The 26,405-nt window shown below is 40.8% G+C and overlaps 1 protein-coding gene across 7 annotated transcripts in view; it reads right to left on the reverse strand.

The window, feature by feature from the left end:
- Positions 1–8,103: 8,103 nt before the first annotated feature.
- The window catches only part of EPB41L2 (erythrocyte membrane protein band 4.1 like 2), a 243,547-nt gene continuing 225,245 nt past the window's right edge, over positions 8,104–26,405 (reverse strand). For all 7 annotated transcript variants that reach the window (XM_077813040.1, XM_077813035.1, XM_077813038.1 and 4 more), the window contains 4 exons: positions 25,913–26,011; positions 23,525–23,605; positions 17,963–18,077; positions 8,104–9,327 (listed from right to left, as the gene is read on the reverse strand). In XM_077813040.1, coding sequence (XP_077669166.1) covers positions 17,970–18,077; positions 23,525–23,605; positions 25,913–26,011 — 288 coding nt within the window. In that variant the 3' untranslated portion in view covers positions 8,104–9,327; positions 17,963–17,969. The remainder of the gene's footprint in view (positions 9,328–17,962; positions 18,078–23,524; positions 23,606–25,912; positions 26,012–26,405) is intronic.

The following is a 26,405-nucleotide window of genomic DNA, read 5'->3' on the forward strand; positions in this document are numbered from 1 at the left end:
TTGTGTGTGTGTGTGTCTGTGTAAATGCACGAACTGTGTTACCTGCCAAGTTGCTAAAACACTTACTCAAGCAGCCCCTTGTTCAACATGCACTTTTCAGACATTGACCATACCAGTGAAGCCCAGTCTCCTTGCTTAAAATCAGGTTGGTCTTTGCCTCTCTCTAAGAATAATTTATAGCTACCGATAACCTATATACACACAGAAAACCAAACACACACTGTGGTACCAAAACATGACACTATACGGTATCTATCAAAACATGAGGAAGCTGAAGTGTTGAGGTGCTATTAGAAACACCCAATATTACCACAGAGAGCTGATGTAATGGGAGAACAGGAGATGGCCAATGAAGTCCAATTATTGTGAAAGCGAACATTTACATTAGACTTTTCTTGAAATACAAACAAAGGCTCTCTCTTTTAGTAAAGAGCCATCTCAAGGACTGCCTGTGTATTAAATATACCTTAGCAGTGATGAAATACTATTAAGGTAAACCTAGTGCAGCGGTTTCCAATCTTTTCAATAGCACAATACCTTTTTCCATACTGGGACACCCTCCCTTGACATGTAGCTGGGATGTAGCCAGGATTGCCCCTCCCATTTATCAATATGGGAAGGGCAGGATGATCACAACCCCTCCTAGGCTGAGTCCATGCCATTGTGTTTTTTTAAGTAACATTTTTTCTCTTGGGGGGGGGGGAGGGGGGAGAAAGACGTGATGTTCAAGGCTGTGTGACTGGTTGCTGAAGGCAGACTTGTTCTTGCTGCCCTAGCCAGTCGTTACAGTACCAGTATCATTACTCTGAGAGTGCTTTGGGATGATCACATCTATGAATGTCTTTATGTAGAACCAGATGTTTAAATGTACTATTAAAGTTTAGGATTTTGTTCACCTTTATGTTTGGATTTTGTTAAGGCAACTGATGCTTCCTAACATCACTCAGAGCCACACAAGACTAATCAGTGGACTAATTGGCAGAGGAGTTCGCCAAAGGGATCTAGAACCTTTTATTATATATTGCAAATTCAAATCCAAGAAAGATTGTTGTGACTAAAAACCACGGGGCCATCAAATGTTAGGTGAAAAATTCAGTTCAGTTTCAAGCAGACACATGTATATGGTGCCATTTTCAAAAGGGCCTGTTACCAGATCACCTTACCGCATTTTGGCGCCCAGTTCTCTGTGCCTCGGTTTCCCATCTCCAGGCACTAGACACCTCCATTTCCTGCATGCAAGCCAATTCTCAACTCTTCAAATTATTTAGTTCTCTTACCAAATCATAAAGACTACTCTTCTCCCTCTGGGAAAAAACAAGAAGTCCAAAAAACCTCAAAACTTCCATCAACCTCATACTGAATCTTCAGCCTGACTCCAGGCTCAAGAGGCCTTCTGCCTCTCGTGTCAGGGGGTTTTCATACTGCACTTTTCAGTGGCCTTGTAGGGCTTTCCCGTGCCTGGGGTTCCAGTCCAGGGACTCAGTAGTAATCAGAGAAGTTCCACCAACTCAGACCCAGTGCTTCACTTTGCTGGCCACTTCTAATCTAGGCCTGTCTCTAAATCTTTCTCACAGCCCCTTGCTCAGCTCTCTAATAACCCCTTCACAGGGCTTCTCAAATCCAGTCAATCCCTTTTCCTCATGGCTTATCAATTACATTCATATCAGGGTTCCAGCTCTGGGTTTACCGGCACTCCTAGACTCTCCTTCTCAGCTCTTCACAGAGAGACTCCGAAGGACTATGTACCCCTGGCTTACGGCAAGAGAGCCTTCCTGCTCCCAACAGGTACTTCTGAGCAGGCTTCCACTTATAGAAGGCCCTACCTCTAGGCTATCATCTTGTGAGCCTGATGATCCAGCCACCAGCACAAGTCCATCACTTGGGGGCTGGATAAGTAGGCACAGGCAGAACTAAGCACAACTCTTTTGAAGGACCAGTCCAACCAGTGACAGGGCCTCAGGCATTCAGGAGGAGCTGGGTGCCTCATTCGTTGAGACCCCTTTGAAAACACCATCCACGATACCAAAACCAGTATCTACTTATTCAATTTTCGAACACTGTCTTGCACTTTCTTTCACACTGCCCTTCAAGCACAAGAAGGCCTCATTGTCCTCCTCCTAATTCCCCCTTTAAGGTCTCCTTTGTGCGAGGCCTCAGAAAACTCAGCAATGGTTAGGCAGCTTGTGCGCTGTGACCAGTTTTTTATGCTAATCAGTTTTGTCTCATTGTTACTTTGTTCTCCCTGTTTGTCAGCTGTAGCCCTCTATTGGATCTTCCCTTAGACTGGATTGTAGGCTCCATGGGGAAGGGACTGTCTTTTTGTTCTGTGCTTATACAGCACCTAGCATAATAGGGCTCTGGCCAGTGATTGGGGCCCCTAGGTACTATCAAAACACAAAATAAAATATCACCATTAGCACAACTGGCCAAGGACTCAGAGACTGATCTAAAGCCCAGTGAAGTAAATAGGAGACTTTCCTTTTACTTCATTAAGTTTTGTATCAGGCCTTCAATGGGCATGTAGTCTTAACTACCTTCTAATGCCCAGAAGAGGTTCCTCCAACAATGTTGATAAGCTTACCCTACTGTTACCTTTTCTGTGTAACAAGTTCAGAGCTGCTAATTAACACGACTGTTTCTGCTTTTCAGTTAATGAGGAATTGGCCATGGGCAATGATCCCACAGATGCCATCCTGAACTTCCACATCCGGTACCAGAAACTGAGATCTGAAAGAAAGAGATTAACCAAAAGAACATAATGACGTTTAACGGACGTTCGCCTCAGAAAACAAGTTTGACACTAGCAAGCAACTCAGGAGGTTTAAAAATAACCTGCTGTATTATAAAAGTCATGGGGGAAACAAAATGGTGGGAAGTTAGTTTCATTTGTACAGTCCTGCACTATCTTAAAAGGCCTTGTAACAGTTTTGCTATCTCTATATGATACCTAGTAAGCAACACTTTCCTGAACTCGTCAGCACCTGTGAGTTAATGCAATGTACTTTATCGGCTGGTTTCTGAGACAAGGCATTTGGGAAAAAACCTCATTGCTCACTATTCCTTAGGTGCTTATATAAAGTCGAAATAGCTCTAGGAGTCTTCATGTGACAGCAGAAGACTACGTAGGTCTATGAATCAGCAGCAGTCTTGCTGAGTCACAGGTGTACGAACAGCAGGTTAACATGAATTAAATTTTATTTTAAACATAAATATTGACAAAAGCATGCTCTCTGAACTGATGAGAAACTACAGAAAAACTTGAAAAGTGAAAGACAACAGTGATGGAAGGAAAAAAAAGGATTTCTTCATTTATTTTTCCTGTTTCATATTTTATTAAACTCACCTCCAGTTCATACTGTATTATATTCTGTTTGTGAGGCAGAGTATTCAAGTTGGTACACCTGCCACCAAACCAAATACCAAACCATGGAAAGAAGCAACAAATATCTTTTTAAAGGGTCTGAGTTATTTTAGTTTGGAAACACAAAGAACTCCTCTTATAATACTTAAATAAGGGAATGATTTTTTAAACTAACAGGTGTAATTATGTTGTGAAATTCTTTCTCCATGTTTTTTCATTAGTTGGAAACAAATTATAAATATGGCTTCATTGCCATGTGTCTGAAACAGATCACCTTACAAGAATGTACCAGTGGCCATTATTAGAAGAAAGCAACAAGAAGCCAAATAGCACTCAACTTTACCATGCGCAAAGTCTTCTTGGTATTAGAATTTAATCTCATTCCTCTTGCTTCAAATTCATGACAAATGGCATTATTTTACATTTGCACACAGTTGTATCGTAGTGCATATGCAGACGGGGGCTGAATTAAGGCTGCATGGGCAATGTTCATACTGGCATTTCCTAACTTGGGCAGGTTCGACTTTGTATTTCCTAAATATGGTTTAGTTTGAAAATAACCATAACTAATATTAAATAAAGGGGTTTTTTTTGTTTGGGAATTTAAATTGGGACTGAAGCAAGAATTATATGACTATTCAGATCAAGCCTCAAAAGTGGAATATTACAACGGGTGGCGACTACATATATTGATACATTTTCTAATGTCTTGTAAACCTGATAAAATGCAAGAGGTTTATCCAGCTTTATTTCAGAACAGGCTATTTACTTTTATAGTCTCAGTAGAATGTGGACTAGATCCATTGAATGTCAAACAATCTTTGTGTAACTGTAGAGAATCCAAACTTCATGTTACTTTTTTGTAAACTCTACCAATTTAATATGCAATTTCTTCATTCAGTTAATAAAATAATTTTACTGGTTAACACAGAGTTATGTTAAATGGTTCTCATATTGTGTACAAGATAAATTGGCCCCCATCTGCACATCCCATAAATATTTGTAAACACATTTCTGACATTATCATATGGTTAAATAATGGAATTCTCTGATGCCTGTTTAATACACCTTAAATATTTTGCATGGTGCTAGAGGCTGTGAAAAAAAATCCTGAAAATGTACATCCTCCTCACCCTAGTAACCTCCAGTAGATATTGCAGATTTTCATGAAGCACCAGTATTTCCATAGGTCATGCTTAGTATTAACATGTAACTATTTAGGGCAGGACTATTGGCTCAGTGGGAGCAGGGTTAGACCAATGCTGATAGATACGAAGGGTAAGATTTGCAAAAGCTAAGTGAGCTTTCATTAGCTATAGCTAGGCTTGGAGGAATTAATTTTTTTATATATGACTTCAACGGATAATATTGATGTTTATTTTTAAGGTTACCCGCCCTCTTTTTTTATTACCAATTTAAATAATTTTCACAATTGCACAAAATCACAGCTTTTAAGCATTCCCCCCCCACCCAATTTTTATTTATTTAAATTTTCAAAGTTGTGGGAAATTATTGTGGGGAGATCAGACAACAGGGCTGATCAGAGAGTAATGGTGATGCTGGTCCCCTTGAATTTGAGGACAACATGGACAATCATAGTTTGTACTAACGAGTCTTCACACAACTCCACAGACCAAATTAGAATGTTGAAGGGTGCGTGAGAATTTGTTTAAAGTGGATGAGCACCAACTTGCACACTCTCTTGGACAACAAGACTATTTCCAGTAGCAAGGTAAACCAACACAATTGAAGGACTTGCTGGCTGCAGCTTTATTTTCAGAGTAATGGTCTCTTAGGCCAATTACCCAGGCTAACAAGCCTGGTCCACCCAGCCAGAGCTCCATTAGCCCGGGTGTTTTGGAATGAATCCCTGTAAGCCTTCCTGGCTACCATAGCATCCCAGAGAACAAAGCTCACCACCATACTTTGCCCTACAGCGCAATCTCCTACTGGCCCCATTTCCACCATCCCACCAAGGGGAGGAGGAGGGGTCAGACTCAGAGAAGGCAAGTGAGACAATAATTATTTCATGTCAGTAGACACCCATTTCAAAAACAGTTTTTATCACCATTAAAAATCAAACTGTCAACATCGCATGTCAAAACATACAAAGTAAATACCCTTAAATCAAACTCTAGTTAAAGTTTTCAAGCAACGTTTTTCTTACTTGGCCTAACTCGGTCTTACTTGGGCTGTCCATGTGCACAGTGAAATCGATGTTTATTGACTGTTTATCAATAAGAATCTAATCCTTCCAAGTCGAAATCTAGCTGTTACCTTGATGAACAAACGTATATCCTGTATAAAATTAGTGGTAAAGAATTATACTGATCCTTATGAAGGCAGCATGTTGACAAGGCATGTCTGGCATGTTTTTATTAAGTCCAGACAGAGCATCTTGAAACTCCTGAAGAATTTAAGTTAGAATGTGAGACAGAGGAGGCAGTGATGGAGCTACAGATTTCTCTGGCAACTGAATGGGCTGGGAACTTATCTTAGGGGATGATTACATTGCAAATTGATGCTCATGGCTGGCCCTTTCCAGCTGATTCAGGCTCGCGGGGTTGGGTGGCTGTTTAATTATTTGGGCTTGGGCTGGAGCTCGGGCTCTGGGACCATGGGCAGAGGGTGAAGCTTCCCCTTGGATAGGCTAGTCCCCTGCCTCGCCTCTTCTGGCAGAGGCCCCACCCCCACTTACTGCTCCCAGCACCCCGTGGCCCTGGCCAGGGCACAGGGGGGTGGGGGGGGCTGAAAGCTCAGTCGGGGCCATAGGGGAGCTGAGAGCTCGGCCCCAGTTGTGGTTGAGCTCTCAGCCTCATCTGGGAGCACAGCAGAGCTCTCTGCCCTGGCTGGAGCTTGGAGCCCCTTCCCCGTTCTGCCCCTTCCACCTATGACCACACCCATGGCCCCACCCCATTCCACCCCCACTCCATCTCTTCCCTCTGAGGCCCTGCCCCCTGCTTCTTCCTCCCCCCTTCCCCTCGCTGAAGCCCCAAGACTGGAAAAGCTCTGGGGCTGTGGTGGGAGCAAGAGCTCTTCCAGCCCTGGGGTTGTGGCAGTGGTGCTGAAACAGTTTTTGGAGTGGGGGTGCTACGAGTTCCACATTTTGGGACCTTTTATCATGCAAACCTCACAAATCTAGTGAAAAACCACAGGTGCTTCAGAAAAACACCTCTTCCAACTTATTGTTTGCACGTAAAATCCTCGAAGACTTCCCTTAAATGCAAACCTCTCCATTTTGACCCACTTTTCAGCTCACCTTGCTGCTTCTTGGCTGACAAGCCTTTCCAGTTTATTATGCTCATTTCTTCTATTCCATCCTGGGCTGCAGTTAATGAAAAGTCTTTTCTATTATTTAAGTGACAGAGTGTCTCCATTATCTTTGCAGGAAAGGGAGATATTAGATAGTTTGCCAGTTTTCAGCATATTGTGACAAGTAATTAAAAACACTTAAGTGCTTTATATTGTTTGATGTTAAAATATAAGTTAACGTACCAGTTATTGGTGACTTACATTATCCAGCTTGTAATAGGTAAGGACTGATCCTGCCTCATTCCCCCACCACCATATTCTCTACCAACAATGAGCCCCAAAAGCAGTGGAAATGCTGTGGTCCCACTGGAGATGGGTGGGACATTAGTTGGCCATGAGTCCACATGGGGAATACTACATCCTAGGTGCACCTCAGGGCATTGTTTTGTTCCACTGCTTTGAGCCAAGGTTACTGTTGAGGGGGGAAGGGCATAGTGCAAGGATAGGGGCCACACCCTTAATCATATCAAAGTACAAGCTTTTTGTCATATTCCAAGACCCTTCAAACCCTCCCTCCCTACTTATTTTGTTCTTTTAGTGTTGCCACATTGTTGGAACTCTAGTAATATAAATAATACTTAGCAGTGATAAGAATTTTCACAGACAACTTGAGGTGAAAACGTGATGGATTGACCAAAATTTTGAAGCCTGTCTTTGTCAAACCCAAATTAAATTAATGAGCTGCAGTGTATTGTCTTTTTAAAGGAACAATGAACTTCACTTCTGTGAATGTTCCAGGACTCATCTCTGGGGAACCAAAGCAAGGTTTGGACTGGCAGAGTCCTGAAGAGTTTGCTGGAAAGATAAACAAGCTGGCGTGTCAGGGAGTTGTCACACAGCTTAGCAGTAGCAAAATTCTCATTTGTTGTGGCTGAGAGGGGTAACAGTAGCTCACTATTCTGGGAACCTCAGCAGACTGTCACACTGACAGATGATTTAGGGGAAATTTGGGAATGGGATGGTGTGGGGGTCACTTTCCAAAAAGTAACTGGGCAGGTGAAGCAAGGGTATGACCTGCATACTTGTCTGCTGGCTGTTGGTGTCAGGGCTGTAAGCCACAGCAGCACAGCATTTAAGGCACCCAAAGTTGCAGGGCAGGCAGTGATACAACTGCTTACTGGTCTGGGTTTAAACCCCAACACATCAGAGAGGTGCCAGTTAGAGAAGACATGAAAGTCACTGGCACTGTAATAGAAGGAAGAAAAGCTGGAATATTGAGTAATATGGTCTCAAGTCAGACAGCAATGAAGCCTCCAACTAATTACTTTTGAAGGCTCCCTATTTTTTATACCTAATAAGGTCTCAAGAGTTCCAGATATTTCCCAGTTGGTTTGCTCACTTTAAAACAGCCAGCATCTTCCAAGTGTTTGTATGTCCAGCTAAGTGCCACAAATACTGTGCATTTTATAACAAAAATAAGAAAAATGACATGTAGAGAATAAACAAACTTTATTTTATAACAGTATTACAGAAAGCAAAATATCACTTAATACAACTTCAAGCTGCTATAAATCTAATTTGGCATCTTAACTATACACAGTGTCAACAGCAAAGAAATTGACATAGTTAACAGGTTTCTATATAGGTTTTCCCCAGTGGCAGCCTCAAAAAATGGCGTTGCTTTTTTATTACCTACAAGAATGGACCCACACCTTTCCCTTAGTATCCTAAAAACCTGTATTGATCATTAAACTATCTGAAACATATACCTGCTCAACATCAGAAACGTCAGTTCTAACATGTAGACAATGAGGTTTAATAGAAAGCAAGCATTCTACACACGTACGTGATAGGGAAGTGCTGAAGTTTGGAAATGTTAAGAAAAAAGCACTAAGTTTTAAGCTGCCTGGGTCACCTTTTATTGGAAGGGAAGAAAGCATTTTTTCCCATCCTTCCTTATCTGGAATGTTGTAGACAGCAAAATGTCTGTGAAAGAGCTGAGCATTGGCACTGCAGTGCAAAGGTATCTAAAAGACAGTGCTCAGTCAGAAGAAACCCATTTATAACTCTTGCTCTTCTATAGACTACCAGCACCTGTTCCCCACAGAAAGGAGAAGACCCTCAGAACAGAAAGAGTTATAAGGTGTTAGTAAAAAAAAAAAATCCATCCAGTCAAAGCAAAATTCTCAATTTTTTTTCAAATTGTATGAAATGTTTTGTTTTTACCAACCCCCCTCCCTATTTTTATGCTATCTGATAAACCTGAATAAGCTGAGAAAATCTGTAAATTACTCCAGTAACAGACTTGAGTTGAAATATTTGGAAAAAACTACTTCTAAATTCGTCAAAGATTCTCCTTTCTGCACAGCTTCACCTATTCCAGTGAACAGTGCTATCAGAATACTTTTTGTTCACTTGCATATGATCAAGAATCATTTATAAAAATGGCAGGTAGCTGTGCAAATAAATCAACCCCCCTAAAACCTCAAAAAAGTTAAGAATGTTAAGAAGTGGTAATAAAAATAAACAAGAAAGATGTAAGGGAACTATATAGACCAGGGTAGTTAAGGTAGTGTTTGGCGTTGGCATTTCAACCTTGAGTGTCTGGTCACTGTTGCTAGACCTGGTGAATTCAATGCAGTAGTGGTGGTGTCACCAACCTGGAATGGTCAAAGTTCTTCGTGGTCATGAAGTGAGCGGGTATTTTTCCCCCTCTAAAAAAAGAAAGTAAGTTTATGTAAATATTCATGAAGAAGACAGTCTTAAAATACAGTATCACCTATAAGAACATAAGATACTGTATTTGCCATACTGGGTCAGACCAAAGATCCATCCAGCCCAGTATCTTGTCTTCTGACACTGGCCAGTGCGATGTGCTTCAGAGGGAATGAACAGAACAGGTAATCATCAAGTCATCCATCCCCTGTTGCCCATTCCCAGCTTCTGGCAAACAGAGGGTAGGAGAGTCCAGAGGTTGTTTTCCCATGCAGATCTTTCATTTCAGCAAAACTTCATGAGTGATACAAGAGCTCCCTCCTCCCCATTCATGGGATAAATTGTTTAGTATGTGGTCATATCTTGCTGCACTACACTTGCTGTTTCCTGCAAATCCCTCCACCAATTCCCTTGAGGTTTAATAGTTTGTGTCTCAGGGCCTGTCTATACTACTGCGGTAAGTCAACCTAAGTTCCGCTACTTTGCTGAGTTGACATAGCTTAGATTTACTTACTGCGGTGTCTACACTGTGCTGCCTTGATGGGAGATGCTCTCCCATTGACTTCCCTTACTCTTCTGGGACTGATAGATTACTGGAGTTGACCGAAGAGCGCTCTGCGATCAATTTAGCAGGTCTTCACTAGACCTGCTTAATCAACACCTGCTACATCAATTGCAGCAGCACCGATCTACCGGTAAGCATAGACTGGACCTCAGTCTGTTCCAGCTCATAGTATTTTCTCTCTTTGTGACATTTAATAGTGCTTTTAAAAAAGTCTGCTGAAATTTTTATTCTACAATTTACTAGACAAATTTATGTTTTCAATGAATAAGTTCTAGTTATCCAGGTGTGGTGTTTTGCATCTCTATCAGCAAATGCAAGAGTATAATTCTTCTCCAATCATAGCCAGGACAGAGCCTTGACTGGTCTAGGTACAAATAATCAAGACTGGATGCCTTTCTGCAAGGTATGCTTTAGTTAAACACAAGTTACTGGGATCGTAGAGTGGTAACTAGGTGAAAATAAATGGCCAGTGATATATAGGAGGTCAGAATAAATGATCTAATAGTCCCTTCTGGCCTTAAAATCTATGCATGGAAATATGTAAAAATGAAAGCTTGGAAGATGACTTATTTAGAACTCCTTCACATTGGTCCTATCCGACTCCCATATAATCCTTTCAGATCAACAGCTATGATGGAATTGCTGAACTCATTCTGTAGCATGCAAGCACCCTCTGAAACGTTGCAAAACACTACTTTGTAACTACCAGTGACAGTTTTATACATGCACAATGTATGTCACACCTTTCCAAAATTCATAGTGATCTTAATAGGCACAAAGGACTCTGCTGATTTGCTTGCAGGATTTTCTCTTCCTTTATCCTGAACTTTGACAAAAGATTTTACTACTTTCTCTTCTCAATGAAAATCAATTTCACAGCTGGTCACCACTTCACTTCCTTTCAGTGGAATCACAGCGCAGCCCCCTCATGTCAAGATAATTTACTCTTCCCACAACGCATACCCAGGAGAGTCTCACAAGGAAAACTGTTACTTTTTCTTCTTATGCTGGGTCATTCATTGGCAAGGTATATTGCTTGGATTTTGGTAACACCCAACACTTGCTAAAAACTGTTTGAACACATCAAAAGTTGCAGTCCTTGCCCCAAAGACCTTTACATCTACACAGACAACATAAAACAAACAATAATAAAATCACTCGATAAACTTGGCAAGGGGCTAGAAAACCGTAGTTTCCATGTGGATCAGATTACTTGGGGAATACCTCACCTTTTGAATTCAGTGTTTGTGCAATGTAGGAGGTCTAACACCTGCCACCTCTTGTCCTTCTACTCTAGTGGTTCTCAACCCCTGGCCTGTTTGCACACAGCTGTGGCCTATGCAACATCTTCAGGGCCATAGAGATAGTATATATATTGTGTGGATGAAGCTCACATAACACACAGAGGTGCACATGCAGCCCACAATGGTAAATAGGTTGAGAACCACTGTTCTACTCAGATTTAGCTATACATTTCTACTCACAGCAAGTCTGTAACAGTTTCCACCCAGAGGCTTAAGAAAGAACATAAAAAGCAATATCCTTTCGAACTGAAAGAGGTAATATTTCTTATGCTTAACTGTTAGAAAAGGGGACAGGATATGGTTAAAATCCAGATCATTAAAACTGTATTCCTACAACAAAGAAATGCCACTGCAACTCAAACTAGCATTCTTTCATGCAAAAGAAATATAATACGGCTACACTGGCTTCCTTTAACTGCTAAGGGAAATAAATGTAAACACAAACTGATACCAATTTTTAGATCTGTTCTGTTACTGTTTGACCAGCCCAATCAATAGCTTTTCCTCTGAATTTAGAGCTACCGAAAGATATCAAATTAACAGCAGTAAAAATCACAGTCCTATTAGATCAGCCAGTGTGGCAAGCTTCCTGCACCCCAATCTGCTATGGTGTCTCAACCCTGACACAGAATTGATCAGATAGCACGTTCAACTCAGTCCTCATTCTAGCATTTCTGCTGAAACTGCCAAGTATATTGGTGGCTTTTGTGACATCTCTATACATTAGGAAATGAATGGACACTACAAATGTACTGTCTGCCCTTACAAATATGAACACTGAGCACCTTTGCACCAGTGTGGCTCTTCCTGGTTATTAGAGCAAACTTTTTACAACAGAAGCTGATTCCCCATTAATAAAAGATCATAAAATGGTAGATTCTTTTCGAAGACTAACTGCATATACACATACAGACAAATGTGAGTGGGGCCGTGTTTTCCATCACTTTCCCATTACCACAGTTGATAAGGGGAGTAGGCTACTGAGATGCAAGACTAAATTTTGTATCTGACACACTTAGGTGAATCAAGAGTACCTCTTCTGAAGTTATTTTGGATTTACATTAGTTATATTGCTGCCCTGGATTTGAATGTGATTAAGCTAATTACAACCATATTGTGTGCATTCAGCTACCCTGAATTAATGAAATAAAACATCACATAGTTAAGGATTAATTTGAAGATAGGCTTTCAAAGCAAGGTCGAAACTAGCTACCGTTTCTGCTAGTCAGAATGGGAAAAGTTGACAGACAAGTAAACATCTGAGGGTATCTCTATACTGGCAGAGTTACAGCACCGCTCAGAGTGCTGAAGGGAAACCGCTGTTGTGTTTTCACACAGTCAGCTGCCGGTGCAATAGTGTGTTCATACTTGCGACACTTGCAGTGGTATTCAGAGTGGTGCACTCTGGGCAGCTATCCCATAGAGAATCTCTTCCTCTTCTGCCACTAAGAGTTGTGGGAAGGCAGAGGGGGTTGCGGGGCATCCTGGGTCCTGTCCCAATGCCCCATGATGCATTGCTTCACATCCCAGCAACCCCTGTGCTTCTGTCCACATTTGGCACAATCTTTCAACGGTTTGTGTACTGCACACTCTGCCTCTTTGGTCTGCAGGAATGGATCCTGCACTGTTGACCAACATGCTGCTTGCTCTCACTCACACATCACGAGTGGCAGTGAAGTTATTCCTTAAACTATAAAGGCAAGAGCAGTTTGACATTGATATCGCCATGCATACTAGCTACAACACTAGATTGCTTGTGGCATTCACAGAGGTGCTGACCACAGTGGAACACCACTTTTGGGCTCTGGAAACGAGCACTGAGTGGTGGGATCACATCATCATGGACGTCTGGGATGAAGAGCAGTGGCTGCAGAACTTTCGGATGAAGAAAGTCACATTCATGGGACTGTGTGATGAGCTTGCCCCAGCCCTGCGGTGCAAGGACATGAGAAGAGAGCTGCCCTGCCATTGGAGAAGCATGTGGCAATTACACTGTGGAAGCTGGCTACTCCAGATTGCTACCGATCGGTCGCTAACCAGTTTGGAGTGGGAAAAATTGACCGTTGGACTCGTGTTGACGGAAGCATGCAGGGCCATTAATTGCATCCTGCTCCAAAAGACTGTGACTCTGGGCAATGTGCATGACACTGTGGATGGCTTTTTCCACAAATGGGCTTCCCTAACTGCGGAGGGGTGATAGAGGGCACGCATATTCCAATTCTGGCACCAGACCACCTAGCCACCAAGTACATTAATCGGAAGGGGTATTTCTCAAGGGTTTTCCAGGCGCTTGTGGATCACTGTGGGCATTTCACGGACATTAACACAGGCATGACGCACGCATCTTTTGGAACACTGGCCTGTTCAGGAAGCTGCAAGCAGAGACTTTCTTCCCGGACCAGGAGATCACTGTAGGGGAACTCAAAATGCCCACTGTGATCCTGGGAGACCCTGCCTACCCCTAAGCGCCATGGCTTATGAAGCCATACAAGGGGCACCTTGAAAGCAGCAAGGAGCGGATCGACATCAGGCTGAGCAAGTGCAGAATGACTGAGGAGTGTGCATTTGGCTGTTTAAAAGCCTGCTGGCGCTGCCTATAGGAGGCGGGACCTGGCCGATGACAATATTCCTATGTTTATAGCCGCGTGCTGTACATTCCATAATATTTGTGAAGGGAAGGGTGAATGCTTCACTCAGGGCTGGACAGTTGAATTTAGCGCCAGGAGGCTGAATATGAAGAGCCAGAGACCAGGGCTATTAGAGGGGCGCAGTGCAGGGCCATAAGGATCAGGGATGTCTTGAGGCAGCAATTTGAAGCTGAATATTTGTTGCTATGCTCAGGAGTGCAGTGCTTGTAATGCTCGGAGGGGATTGTGATTGGTGCAAATAATGCACTAAGAAGGTTTAAGGAAATTATCTGTTCCTTTGCAGGGCTCTGTTTGCTTTCAATTAATGGAATAAAGTTTGCTTGCAGACCAAAACAATTATTTTATTAAAGAACACCAACCAGAGGAGAGAGAGAGAGAGAGAGAAACAAAAAACCACAGCACTGAGGGGGATGAGGGAAGGGAGGGTCCCAGGAGGTGGTGGGGTCCCGGGATGGTTAAAGATTTGTGTATGTCCAGGTATCATATCCAACCTTCTCCTCTGTAGTACAATGCAGCGGATACCGTACTTCATCAGGGCTAAAGTGCAGAGTGATGGGTGTTGAGTGCAGTGGGTACTGGGAGTTCGCAGGGCTGGACTGTGATGGGGGAGGAATGGAATGCTGCGGGTACAGACTGGAGCCAGGAGATTGATAAGAGTGTGCTGGCAGTGTCTGGGGGGCACATGGGAAAGAGTTTTGTGACAGCGGCTGCAGGGGAGGGTGGGCATGGAGCTGCTCCGTTTGCAGTGCTAGTAGCTAGTATGTCCACTCGGTGCTCCATAATGTTTAAGAGTTGCTCCGTGGCTTCGTTCTGGCTCTCCGCATTCGCCTTTCAGTCCCTCTTCTCGTTGTCCCACCACAAACAATTTCACTGAAGCACTGTATTAGCAACTAATTGCCTACAAATTCTCAGTACATCAATACTAACATTTAATTGCCTATACTATCTCATCATACTCACAATGCTCTAAAGCAACAGTGAGAAGGACAAAGTGTCCCTCTCCAGGCCTTATGAAAATAAGCTGGTTATCTTCTAAGCAATTCTGGCCTTGAGCAAGACCATTTATCATGAATTAGTTACTGAGTGGTGTAAATGGCCCTCATCTTTGCCCAGGATTATCAACTAATCCACCTGGTTTTGGCCCACATTGCTTCACTGCTTAACAAGAACAGAACACGTAGTTACACATTTCGTCTTGTACCTCACATGTATTTTGAATGGCACAAAAACATGTTGGGACTGTAAATTAAAACATTGGAGCATCCAGTAAGATATTATCATGGTTATTATAACAATATGAAATTCAATCAAAATAAAGAAAGCATTCTATATATTCCGTTCTTCAATCAATCCTACATGTAGTCAACAATAATTCATAGAATCATAGAATATCAGGGTTGGAAGGGATTTCAGGAGGTCATCTAGTCCAACCCCCTGCTCAAAGCAGGACCAATTCCCAACTAAATCATCCCAGCCAGGGCTCTGTCAAGCCTGACCTTAAAAACCTCAAAGGAAGGAGATTCCACACCTCCCTAGGTAACCCATTCCAGTGCTTCACCACCCTCCTAGTGAAAAAGTTTTTCCTAATATCCAACCTAAACCTCCCCCACTGCAACTTGAGACCATTACTCCTTGTTCTGTCATCTGATACCACTGAGAACAGTCTAGATCCATCTTCTTTGGAACCCCCTTTCAGGTAGTTGAAAGCAGCTATCAAATCTCCCCTCATTCTTCTCTTCTGCAGACTAAACAATCCCAGTTCCCTCAGACTCTCCTCATAAGTCATGTGTTCCAGTCCCCTAATCATTTTTGTTGCCCTCCGCTGGACTCTGTCCAATTTTTCCACATCTTTCTTGTAGTGTGGGGCCCAAAACTGGACACAGTACTCCAGATGAGGCCTCACCAATGTCAAATAGAGGGGAATGATCACGTCCTTAGATCTGCTGGCAATGGCCCTAATTATACTGCCCAAAATGCTGTTAGCTTTCTTGGCAACAAGGGTATACTGTTGACTCATAACCAGTTTCTCGTCCACTGTAACCCCTAGGTCTTTTTCTGTAGAACTGCTGCCTAGCCATTCAGTCCCTAGTCTGTAGCAGTGCATGGGATTCTTCTGTCCTAAGTGCAGGACTTGTCTTTGTTGAACAGTTAGTATGACTAAATTAAATTTAAAGAGTCTAATATAGCTACTGTTTTAAATAGCCCATTATTTCACTATTAACACTAGAAAACCCCTGGGTAAATAGGGAGAATGTAAGAACACATTCTCATTTAAAACAGTAACTTCTGCTTTTGGCCCATAATGGTACAGGTCATTTAGTTCTTTTATCACAGTAGTAACAGATTTTCTAGTTTTAAAAATTCAACAAGGATGTGAATTTTTCCAAGTTTTCTTACCACAACAGGAACATACTCTAATCCCAAATCTCCTAACACCAGGATATACAGTAATTTCCCATCTACACAGAGACATTCTGAAATGAGGACAAAACAAATCAGGATTCCTTAAAATACTTCACTCAATGAATAAGTGGCTTAAATCCTTTGCCTCCAAATTGTTGACCCTGACCTAATCTTGGATTGTTTATAGTTTTGGGTAAAATATAATCTATTTGCCAAGCATGCTTACAGGAATAATAATGGAAGTTATTGAAGCTGTAACAGCAAGTAGGAAAACAGAAATAATAGGGTTGTTAGGATTATATCCTATGTGAGGATTACAGGTAGTTTGTGGTCTAACAAAGTAGGGTGCAGGTGGTGACCCTTGGTTTCATATTTTTGCCAACTCATGATGAGAGAACAAACAATTGACCCCAAGTTAACAGGTACACTGCAAGCTTTGAAATTTTAAGATAAGGAATTTCGGGACTTTTTATAAATTTTGTTGCTAGGCAGTTGGATTATATTGATGCATGTGATTAACTCTCGTAAATTGCATAGTTACTGGAAGCATAAATATTAGGTAACTGAATGAACCATATGGAAAAAGGTGGGCTGACGTTGCTGACCAATGTAGGAAAAGGTGAGCTGATGATGCCTATGTCCGAGTTAGCCGAACAACCTAAGGGAATTAAAGATTTGGAACTTTCCTTGCTTCCTTGGGAGCAACAAGTTGTAGAACAGCACATTGGTTGATCTGGGACCAACTTCCGGATATACGCCGCTTACCTTTTTTTCCCCTTATCTTTGTCACTAATGGTCTCCAGGAAGTCGTAAGTATGGACAATGTAAGATTCTAAGTATGAACAATGCAGGAAACCACTTTCCTGCACTTGTCTTATTTTTATTCTGACATAATTGATTCTTCTATAATTCCAATTATAGTTGTTTGCATCAACTAAAGCTCAAAGTTTGTGTTTTACCAATTTCATCTCCTTAATTAAGCTGCCTAAATAAAGAACCTGTTGTTATCTGTGAAAAGGGCACGTTGCATCCCAATAAATTATTTTATAATTGCAATAATTGATCAGTCTACAAAAAACTTGATTTAATTCCATCCTGGAGTGGGGAGGAAAGGTTAAACATTTCAGAACGTTAAGATGGCGAAATAATTGACTGCATTGATTCAGGAGCAGAGTAGAACCCCTTCATGACTGCAGGACTGTGTATGGTCTCCATACCAATACAATAACTATTCAAACAATGGAACTCTAAACATACGGCAGGTATAAGTGTGCAAATATACAGGTGAGTAGGGGGTTTGCTTCATATTTTATACTTTGCAGGAAACAACTCAGGCAATGTACTAAAGTAACATGATGGGATATCAAAGTAAATGCCATAACAGGACTTTGAGACAAAATTGGTGGATATTTTTACAGGATACTTGAAATTAAAATTGAGAATGAGTTTCAGACTGGACTTTAGATAAAACCGCACCGTACACTTGGGATTATAAATGATTGCTCCCATGTGCCAGTTTTCAGTGATACACACTATAGATAAGAAAAGGAGCATCTATTACAAAATTCAAGTATGGGTGTATTAAAGAAAGATGAAGCAACTTTCAAACTATACTCTATTTAAAGGACAATTGTGAGGAATAAAGACCAATAAAGATGGCCTTATATCTCAGCCCTAGTTGTACTATTTTTCTTGATGTTGCATGCTTCCTTACCTTGACCTTACTCCTCGCCTTCCTCAGCAAGTTCAGTTTCTTTATGCACCACTACCCTTGTGACAGACATGTCAGGGTGCTGCTCTTTGGCTTCTTTGATTGCCTGTGCCAGTGCCTACAAAATATTGGAAAGATTTAGTTGAACAACGGCAGAGTGAAATTAAAAACTGCACTGGAGTGGTGGGCTAATGACACCACATTATGATACCATTTAATCACACAGTTATTCAGGACAAAAACTCCTGAGTCTAAAGGGGAATCAGGAAAGGAAACTGAAGAGGAGCCCTAGAAACTCTCTTCTGTCCAGTGCTAGAAACTAGATAAAAAATACCCTCCATCCATCTAACAACTGATTTACATGCTGGTTCAGAGAAGCATACAAGTGTAGGGCTGAAAGGGACCTTGAGAGTTCGTCTAGTCCATTCCCCCACACTGAGGAAGATAAAAGGGGAAAAAACAGGAGCGACATCATGGTAGAGCATATCAGGAGGAGGCAGGGGATTAGGCATTTCTAGAATAGAAATATCCCACACACAAGATCTGGTAGTAATGGGGGACTTTAACTACCCAGATATCTGTTGGAAATGTAATATGGAAAAAAACACATTCTTGGAATGTAATGGGGACAACTTCTTGTTTCAGAAGGTGGAGGAAATAATTCAAGGAACAGCCATTTTAGACTTGATTCTAACTGGGAGGAATTGTTTGTGAATCTGGAAGTGAAAGAGCACTTGGGTGAAAGTGATCATGAAGTGATGACCTCATGATTCTGAGGAAAGAAAATATTGAGAGCAGCAGAAAAAGGAAATAAAAGAGACTGTAAGCTTTTGACCTGCTGCAGACTAGCAATAGAAAGCGGACTCACATGTTTGCCTAATACAATGCAAAATATAGGAATCTTATTACATAGAATTTCCCCACTTCTGAAATTTGTGATATGATTTTGCAGATTTCCAAAGATTACAGAGAGTAGACAAAAAGAAAAGGAGTACTCATGGCACCTTAGAGACTAACAAATTTATTTGAGCATAAGCTTTCGTGAGCTACAGCTCATTTCATCGGATGCCACTGAATGCATCCGACGAAGTGAGCTGTAGCTCACGAAAGCTTATGCTCAAATAAATTTATTAGTCTCTAAGGTGCCATGAGTACTCCTTTTCTTTTTGCGGATACAGACTAACACGGCTGCTACTCTGAAACCACAGAGTAGACAATGAGGTTATACGCCTGTATTGGTTTCTTTGTGAAAAATAATATTTTCAGGCGTGAAATTTCTAGTATTGTTCTGTCTCATTTGAGTACTAATTGCTTAGATTCATTAGTGATTATTTCCTTATTTGCCATCACTTAATGGCCTTCACTCTCATATTGGGGAGTCCCAAACCATTAGATAAAAGGGACAATTCAAGCGTACAAAAAAGATAATCAGGGGCACTTACTAAATTCCAAATAGTTTTTAATTAGGGAATACCTTTAATGCAGCGAGCCTAAAATGGGTCTGTACTTTACATCAATATTCACACTGGAAAGCTAGCATGACAGGACAGTCACCATGACATATGCCTTTAGCTGTCGGTACACTGGGAAAACCAGCTGGGAAATCCCTTGGTAGTGATACACTGGGAGTACTTCCTCCTATCCCCATTCAAAGAGCCTCAAATTAGAAGTTTCTGGGTACACAGTATATAGCGATTCTGCAAGAAAGGCACTAATATTTTAGCAAGGCTTCAAAAAGCAAATAGTCACAGAAAATGATCAGTTCTTGACTGTTGGAAGAGGTTTTCGTAGAATAAAGTGGGGATGCACACAGTGCTAAAAAATAAGCTTCCCTCGGGGTCCTCCTTGAAGTTTTATCACATGGTAACTGGACCAAACTTGTTTTCAACACCCATACATTCCTTTCCACAAAATCTTACCCCCCACCTTTAATCTACAGGAATACTGAAAATATTAAAATACATTTCCTTCGGTTTACCAAATTTTCCTGTTTTGAGGGTCCTCACCTCCCCATAATCTTGGGAAAATACTGCCACACTACCAGTGACTTTGGTGTTATGTTAGGGGGAAAACCATTTGAAATGGGATAGCATGCAACAAAGGAAGCAGATAGTATCAAATGATATTAAATGAAACCTAGAAGGCCATATTACTCTCACTCCTTCATGAAAGGTGTTTTAAAGTAACTGTGACAAACAATGTAGTTTGTCAATAAATTGATATATCATAACTAAGGGACAAGGAAGGTGTGTTAAATGAAGAAAAGCTGCTCTCAGATACACTGAACAACTTTTGCCCAAGAACAATGGATAGTCTCAACAAAGATCAAATTAACTCGATGGATTGGGCAGAAACTTGCATACCAACCCATGAAAGTGCCAGACGTGTGGCTTATGAAGAGGGAGACTCCAACTGAAATGGGTTCAGGTCTGAGGGAAAATACCTTTTGGGAAGGAAGGTGATCCTTACGTAATATGATAATTAATTCCAAATACCAAAGGCTTGAAAAACAAGTGAAACTGTAGGGAGATGTGCTTTGCTGTCTTTGGACATATAAGATTCTCTTCTTTTTCTGTAACTAGGCTGAAATTACCTTAACTAGTTTAGCTACGATGAAACGTAATTCTAGATGTTAAGTAAATGGTTTCTTTTTACTCCATTTTCTCTGTTTTTAATAAATCTTGTTTTATTAAGAGATGTACTGCTGCAGGTGAGCCTTGCACTCACTCAGTTTCAGAGGAGAAATGCACCTGCAACCTCAAAGGAAACATACACCGAGCAAAAGAGTTTTTGGAATCTACATGCCACACTTGATCTCAGTCAAGAGTCATGGGCAAGGATGTACTACGTCACTGAGTTGTGTTGCTATAAAGCTATGCAGTGAGTGAACACAAGGGAAGATGCCAAAGAACCAAGTAGGAGGCAAGAGTTGGAGATAGTGTTTCATAACAGTAATAAATCCATATACAGTTTTAATGACAAAACAGCCTAAAACTCTACTGAACCCTAAAAAGAATACAGGGTGCTACAAAATAAGCATCTTAGCTTGGAGGGCAGGGAGTTGAAGAGTGCCATTTCTTGAACTAATAGGGTAATGGGGGAGAGGAAATAATCAGAACTGTGAAGGGAGATTCAAAGGCTAAGAAAAAATGCCAAGGTTAGAAAGGAGATGTACTGATTAAGGATAAAGAGTACGGTGTCTTATTAAGAAAACTTGTGGACCCAAAAGGGAATACTTCATTAATACAGCTTGGTGCTTGCTGTCATCTCTTAAACCTGACAATTTTATTTCTAGTTTGCATTTTAAGCAGCACCATGTACTAGTATTTAAGGGACCAGCCTGTTTAGGTAATTGTCATGGCTACAAGGCAAAGCACCTTAGATCCCGTTAATCCCTCCTGACTGTACCCCTTAGGGAACAGGCATGGCTTCCTACACCTCACTTTGGTGGAACCTTGAAGTCCAATCACACAGAGTGGATCTCTGGGCTGCAGCCCCCCCGGTTCACAATCATGTTAATGACATGATTCAATTTGCTTTTGGCACCTCTAATAGTTACCCTTTGGGAGCCCGTGAGAGTAAAAGTTTGCCCTGACTCAGGAACAGTACCTTGACACAAAATATTATGTACTCATTCCTCAAAGGTACAACACAAGTAGAGCAGAAGGTAAAAACAATCAAAGGCCTACACACACAAGGTTTACTTACACCCCAAAACTTTTTTTGATAGCTTTTATAAGTTCCTCTTAGCGCAGCTAACTGTCCCTAGGATGTTAGGCCATTTTATTTCAAACCGATAACCCGAGGGGCATATGATACTTCTAAAATGTTTTAGGTGATTGTCATGGCTACAGGGCAAACTACACCTTAGATCCTTTTAGTCCCTCTCGAGTGTACCCCTTAGGGCAGTGGCTCTCAACCTTTCCAGGCTACCGTACCCCTTTCAGGAGTCTGATTGGTCTTGCATACCCCAAGTTTCACCTCACTTAAAAACTTCTTGGTTACAAAATTGTACATAAAAATACAAAAGTTAATCTTTTACTGAATTACTGAAATTTCTTACTTTCTCATTTTTACCACAATTATAAAATAAATCAATTGGAATATAAATATTGTACTTACATTTCAGTGTATAGTATATAGTGCAGTATAAACAAGCCATTTTCTGTATGAATTTTTAGTTTGTAATGATTTAACTAATCCTTTTTATGTAGCCTGTTGTAAAACCAGACAAATATCTAAAAAAGAGTAGTTGTACCCCCTGGAAGACCTCTGCGTACCACTGGGGTACACGTATCCCTTGTTGAGAACCAGTGCCTTAGGGAACAGGTTTGGCTTCCTACACCTCACTTTGGTAGAACCTTGAAGTCCAATCACTCAATGAATCTCTTGGCTGCAGCCGCCCTGGTTCCAAATCATGTTAAGGCACAACTTCCTCATTCTCCACAGCAGTGATGTACAGTGCCAACAGTCAAGGACTCAATCTCTGTGGTATAGTTTGTTAGCATTATGAACTTTATAGATGCTTTGCAGAGTCAGTGGTATAATTTGTCATAAGCTAAATATCACGGTGAACTTTAGTACAAAAGTGTACTGTGTAGTCAACACTTACAACTTATTTTTCTGCTTCATACTGTTTATTTCAGTATAAGAGGAGGACTTATAGAACAGTGGAGGGAATAAATGGAGTTTTATTAAAGCAAAGGTACTGTCTGACCTTTTCAGATGTCCCAAATGTATTAAATACATTTCAGGGTAGACATAACCCATGCCTAATGCTAAACAGCTCTGGCATTTAATTACAAGCTTCAAGGAGAGATTGAACTTGTCATGAGCCACTTACTACAGGCACATCAAAATCTGAAATTAAATTTACTCAGAGCCCTCAGTACATTACCATTAAAAAGTGAAAATTAAATTCCTATTTGTTGATTTGTATACAACTTAGAAACTGCCTCCACTGCAACATCATGGAAAGGGCAGACTTTCTTGACTAAACGCAACGATAATGATTTTTTGTTTCAGCTTTGTCACCATTACCTCTTAAATGAAAAGTTATGCAAATAATCTGAGCGATCCCAAGGGAAAAATAATTGCATTTTTCTGATTTTCCCGTTCTCCACTTTTCAAAGTCTTTTTTTTTGTATGGGACAGGTGAAATATTCTAAGCCCGCTCTCTTGTGAGCATGAAAAAATTGTGCTTGGTTTTGGGTACCTAGTGCCAATAAAGATTAACTTATCTGTGCAAGATACCAAAGGGATCCACAATTGAGTACTATGCTTCATTTATTGCTAATATACATTAACACACTATGAAACATTGGTTTTCTTGATATTAAAGGAAAGATCTTGGTGTCCTAATATTCATCAAAACTTGCATCGTCACTCAGAAAACTGAGGATCCGCTCAGGAAGCACACATGATAGCATAATTAGTTGATGGAATTGACATTCTCAGAATCTACTTGCTCCTATGAATTCTGCTGATCTCTTCCTTTTCTGTATTGCACAGATCTTAGAGGGACATAGACAGCGTACTGTAAAAGGGAACTGCATATGTACTCACCTGGTCATGGTCAATATCTGCATCTCCAGTGATGACAATGCGCTTCTCAATCCTTGTTTCTGATACTCCACCTTTTACTGTCTACAGATAGCACAAAACAAAGAAATTCATCTTTAAAATGATTCCATATAGGTAAGGAGGGGAAATCATAGGGAACGTCTACTCCTACTCTCCAGTGCACAAGTGGGAACTGAGAGTTGGTACGAAAGGGTTGCAGTTAGTGATACAGATTCTTGGTCCTACATCTAATCATCCTTTCCTGCTTATGGTTAACTGTATAGCAGTGATGTCCAAGAGGGAGTTTCCCAAGAAGACCAACCTGCAGAGAAGGCCCTAAGACATTATCTGAGGTCAGGTATGGACAGATATGGAAATGGGGCTGATACATCAGGGTTCCAGTCGTCTTTGTCATCATTTGGGTCTTGGTAAGTGACAAGTTTCCTGAAACTTCCTTAACTACTGTGTGTCAGCTCATCTGTTCTCTAAAAAATCTCACAACTATCAGTAAGGTTCTCTCTCATCTGCAGTTCTGACCTTTGTGCATCTGTCTGCCTCATCAATTAACCATCTAATTTCAAATCTCAAATGAAAACCTCATTTTTCGTCTCTATTTAATGCTTAAGGCATTTTGGGAAACAGTTTGTAAGGAAAATAATACAGATATAAAATACAATGCTATTTTATCATAAGTATTTGGCCAGAGATGAGATTAAGTTCTTCCTTAGAGAATATTATAAACGGATAGTTCTCTGAAGACAGTTACAAAAGACTTCCATACAGCAATCAAGAACAACATTGAGATTGGAGGTACAAAGTTTTAAGCCACTTTATTTTGCATTAATCAAGAGAAATGAGTTATAAAACAACTCTGGAATTATTTCCAGTATGAGTACTTTGAGAATTCCATTGGAATTCAAATTTTCAGTTTCTGTATTTCAAACAGATGAATGAAAAATTCTGGATGCAAAATTTGGACACTGGGAAGTGGCTAGAATATTTGGAATCCAAGACCATAAATTTACTGTATTTATAGAGAGGCTGTTAATGGCAAAGTAGCAAATTTGCTATCAGATGGCTCTTCCATACTTCTCTTTGACCTCCTGGTTGACAAAGCATCATCTAATTTCATTTTAAAAATACAGCTCCTTTCAATGAGACAGTATTCTCTAACAGTTATTTTAGCTCCATGTACATTTGATAAGAGAATTATTTTTTCTGTTGCAACACAGGTGGCATTTTATTCCACAAAGTCTTTTTCAAGATTCTGATGGTGCTGAAGGATTCGAAAAGCAAGAGGAAGTTGAAAAGGAGCTGTTCACTAAACTTTCTGTTGAGACACTTCATTTTAAATTCTGAGTTCAGAGTTTATTTTTTGGTGACTTTCACTGTACAATTTCCAACATCCTTCTCTCCTGACCTATTCTGTGAATATATTTTGCTCTCTTTAGGATATTCCATTATGAACTTAATTCCGTGAGCACTGAATTACTATCCAATAAAATTAAGATTCTTGTCTTGAAATAAGATTTACTGTGCACCTTTCACTTCCCCTCTTCCTTTTTGTTTCACCATAAACTGGAGTCCTTCTTGAGTTTTTCCTTCTAGAACTGCATTAGAAAATCATCAGAATTCAGTAACTCTGTTGTTTGCATGCCTCTTTTAAAAACAAAAACATGTTTATTCACCATTCAGGAAAAATAACATTTCTCAGCTGGAAGGGGGAGACACAGAAAAGTGTCACACAGGACAGAAATGGAAATAGACCCCACTTCTTGCTGACTTTGAGCTTCTCGACTGACTCTGAATGCTGAACACTCAGGACTTGATTCAGCCCTGGCATATGCCAATTTCTAAAGTAATCCAAGGCACGAAGTCCCCAGTAGCAGAATCTGCTTAGAAAGATTACAAAAATTGATCAATGCAGTCCCAAGAGAGGCTGAGTAAAGAGGACTGAAGCCAGGAGATATGTTGTTTCAGCATATCCCCTGAGTTGACTCCATTAGTGGGGCCACCACAGAGCTCAATCACATTAATTACCCCTTCCCCTGGCAGAACCCCCAGCAAAGATCATCAAGAAGTGAGATGAACAGAGATAGCAAAGGCTGGGTGCCAAGCTGTGTCCCCAAAACCCACAAAAGCCAGAAGTAACACCAGCTGCAGGTACAGCAAAAACTCAGATTATATTTCTCTCTCTTCTCCAGTTCTCCCTCCTGATTTCATCTGTGATATTGCATTAAGACTTGGTTTAGGGAAGTCAATTAAAGCCCAGAACTGGGAATGGCACAATCCATTTTAAATATCAAATTTGTTCAGAGTAATCATTTTGAAGGAACCAATGTACATTTTGACAGGCTCATTTTTAATGCACAGAGAAGTTGTCGGTTTTACCTTAGTGATGTGTGTGGTTGTAGTTGTAGAAACTGATTCAGACGTGATAGTCTGTGCACTCAACAGCACACCAGCATCACCACCTGAGCTGCCATCAAACTGTAGACAGTTGGGAAAAGAAAAACAAAAGTTGCATTTTCATGCCTAACGATTTAAAACTTGTGTGTTGACAGAACACAGTTAATGCAACATTCACTACTAATACCTACATAATTCTCCTTTAGCTCAAGTGGAAAAGTGCTTTTGGAACAGAAGTGTCTATGGTTTTGCTGGCAAACAGAATGACCATATGAAGACAAACACAGGTTTGATACACATTACCACTCTAGAATAAAAGCTAACTGGTTTGCTGAATCACATCAACCATTTTAACATGTCCTTTGTGGACAAAATTATAATCAAAGTTACTCTTCCCTTTTGGGAGCTCAGAGGTGAGTTAAGTCAGATCTCTGAACCCATACATTTTTAGACAACCAGATCCTATACTATTTGA

Source organism: Eretmochelys imbricata, chromosome 3 (genome assembly GCF_965152235.1).
Source record: "Eretmochelys imbricata isolate rEreImb1 chromosome 3, rEreImb1.hap1, whole genome shotgun sequence".
In the NCBI taxonomy this organism is placed as follows: domain Eukaryota; kingdom Metazoa; phylum Chordata; order Testudines; family Cheloniidae; genus Eretmochelys; species Eretmochelys imbricata.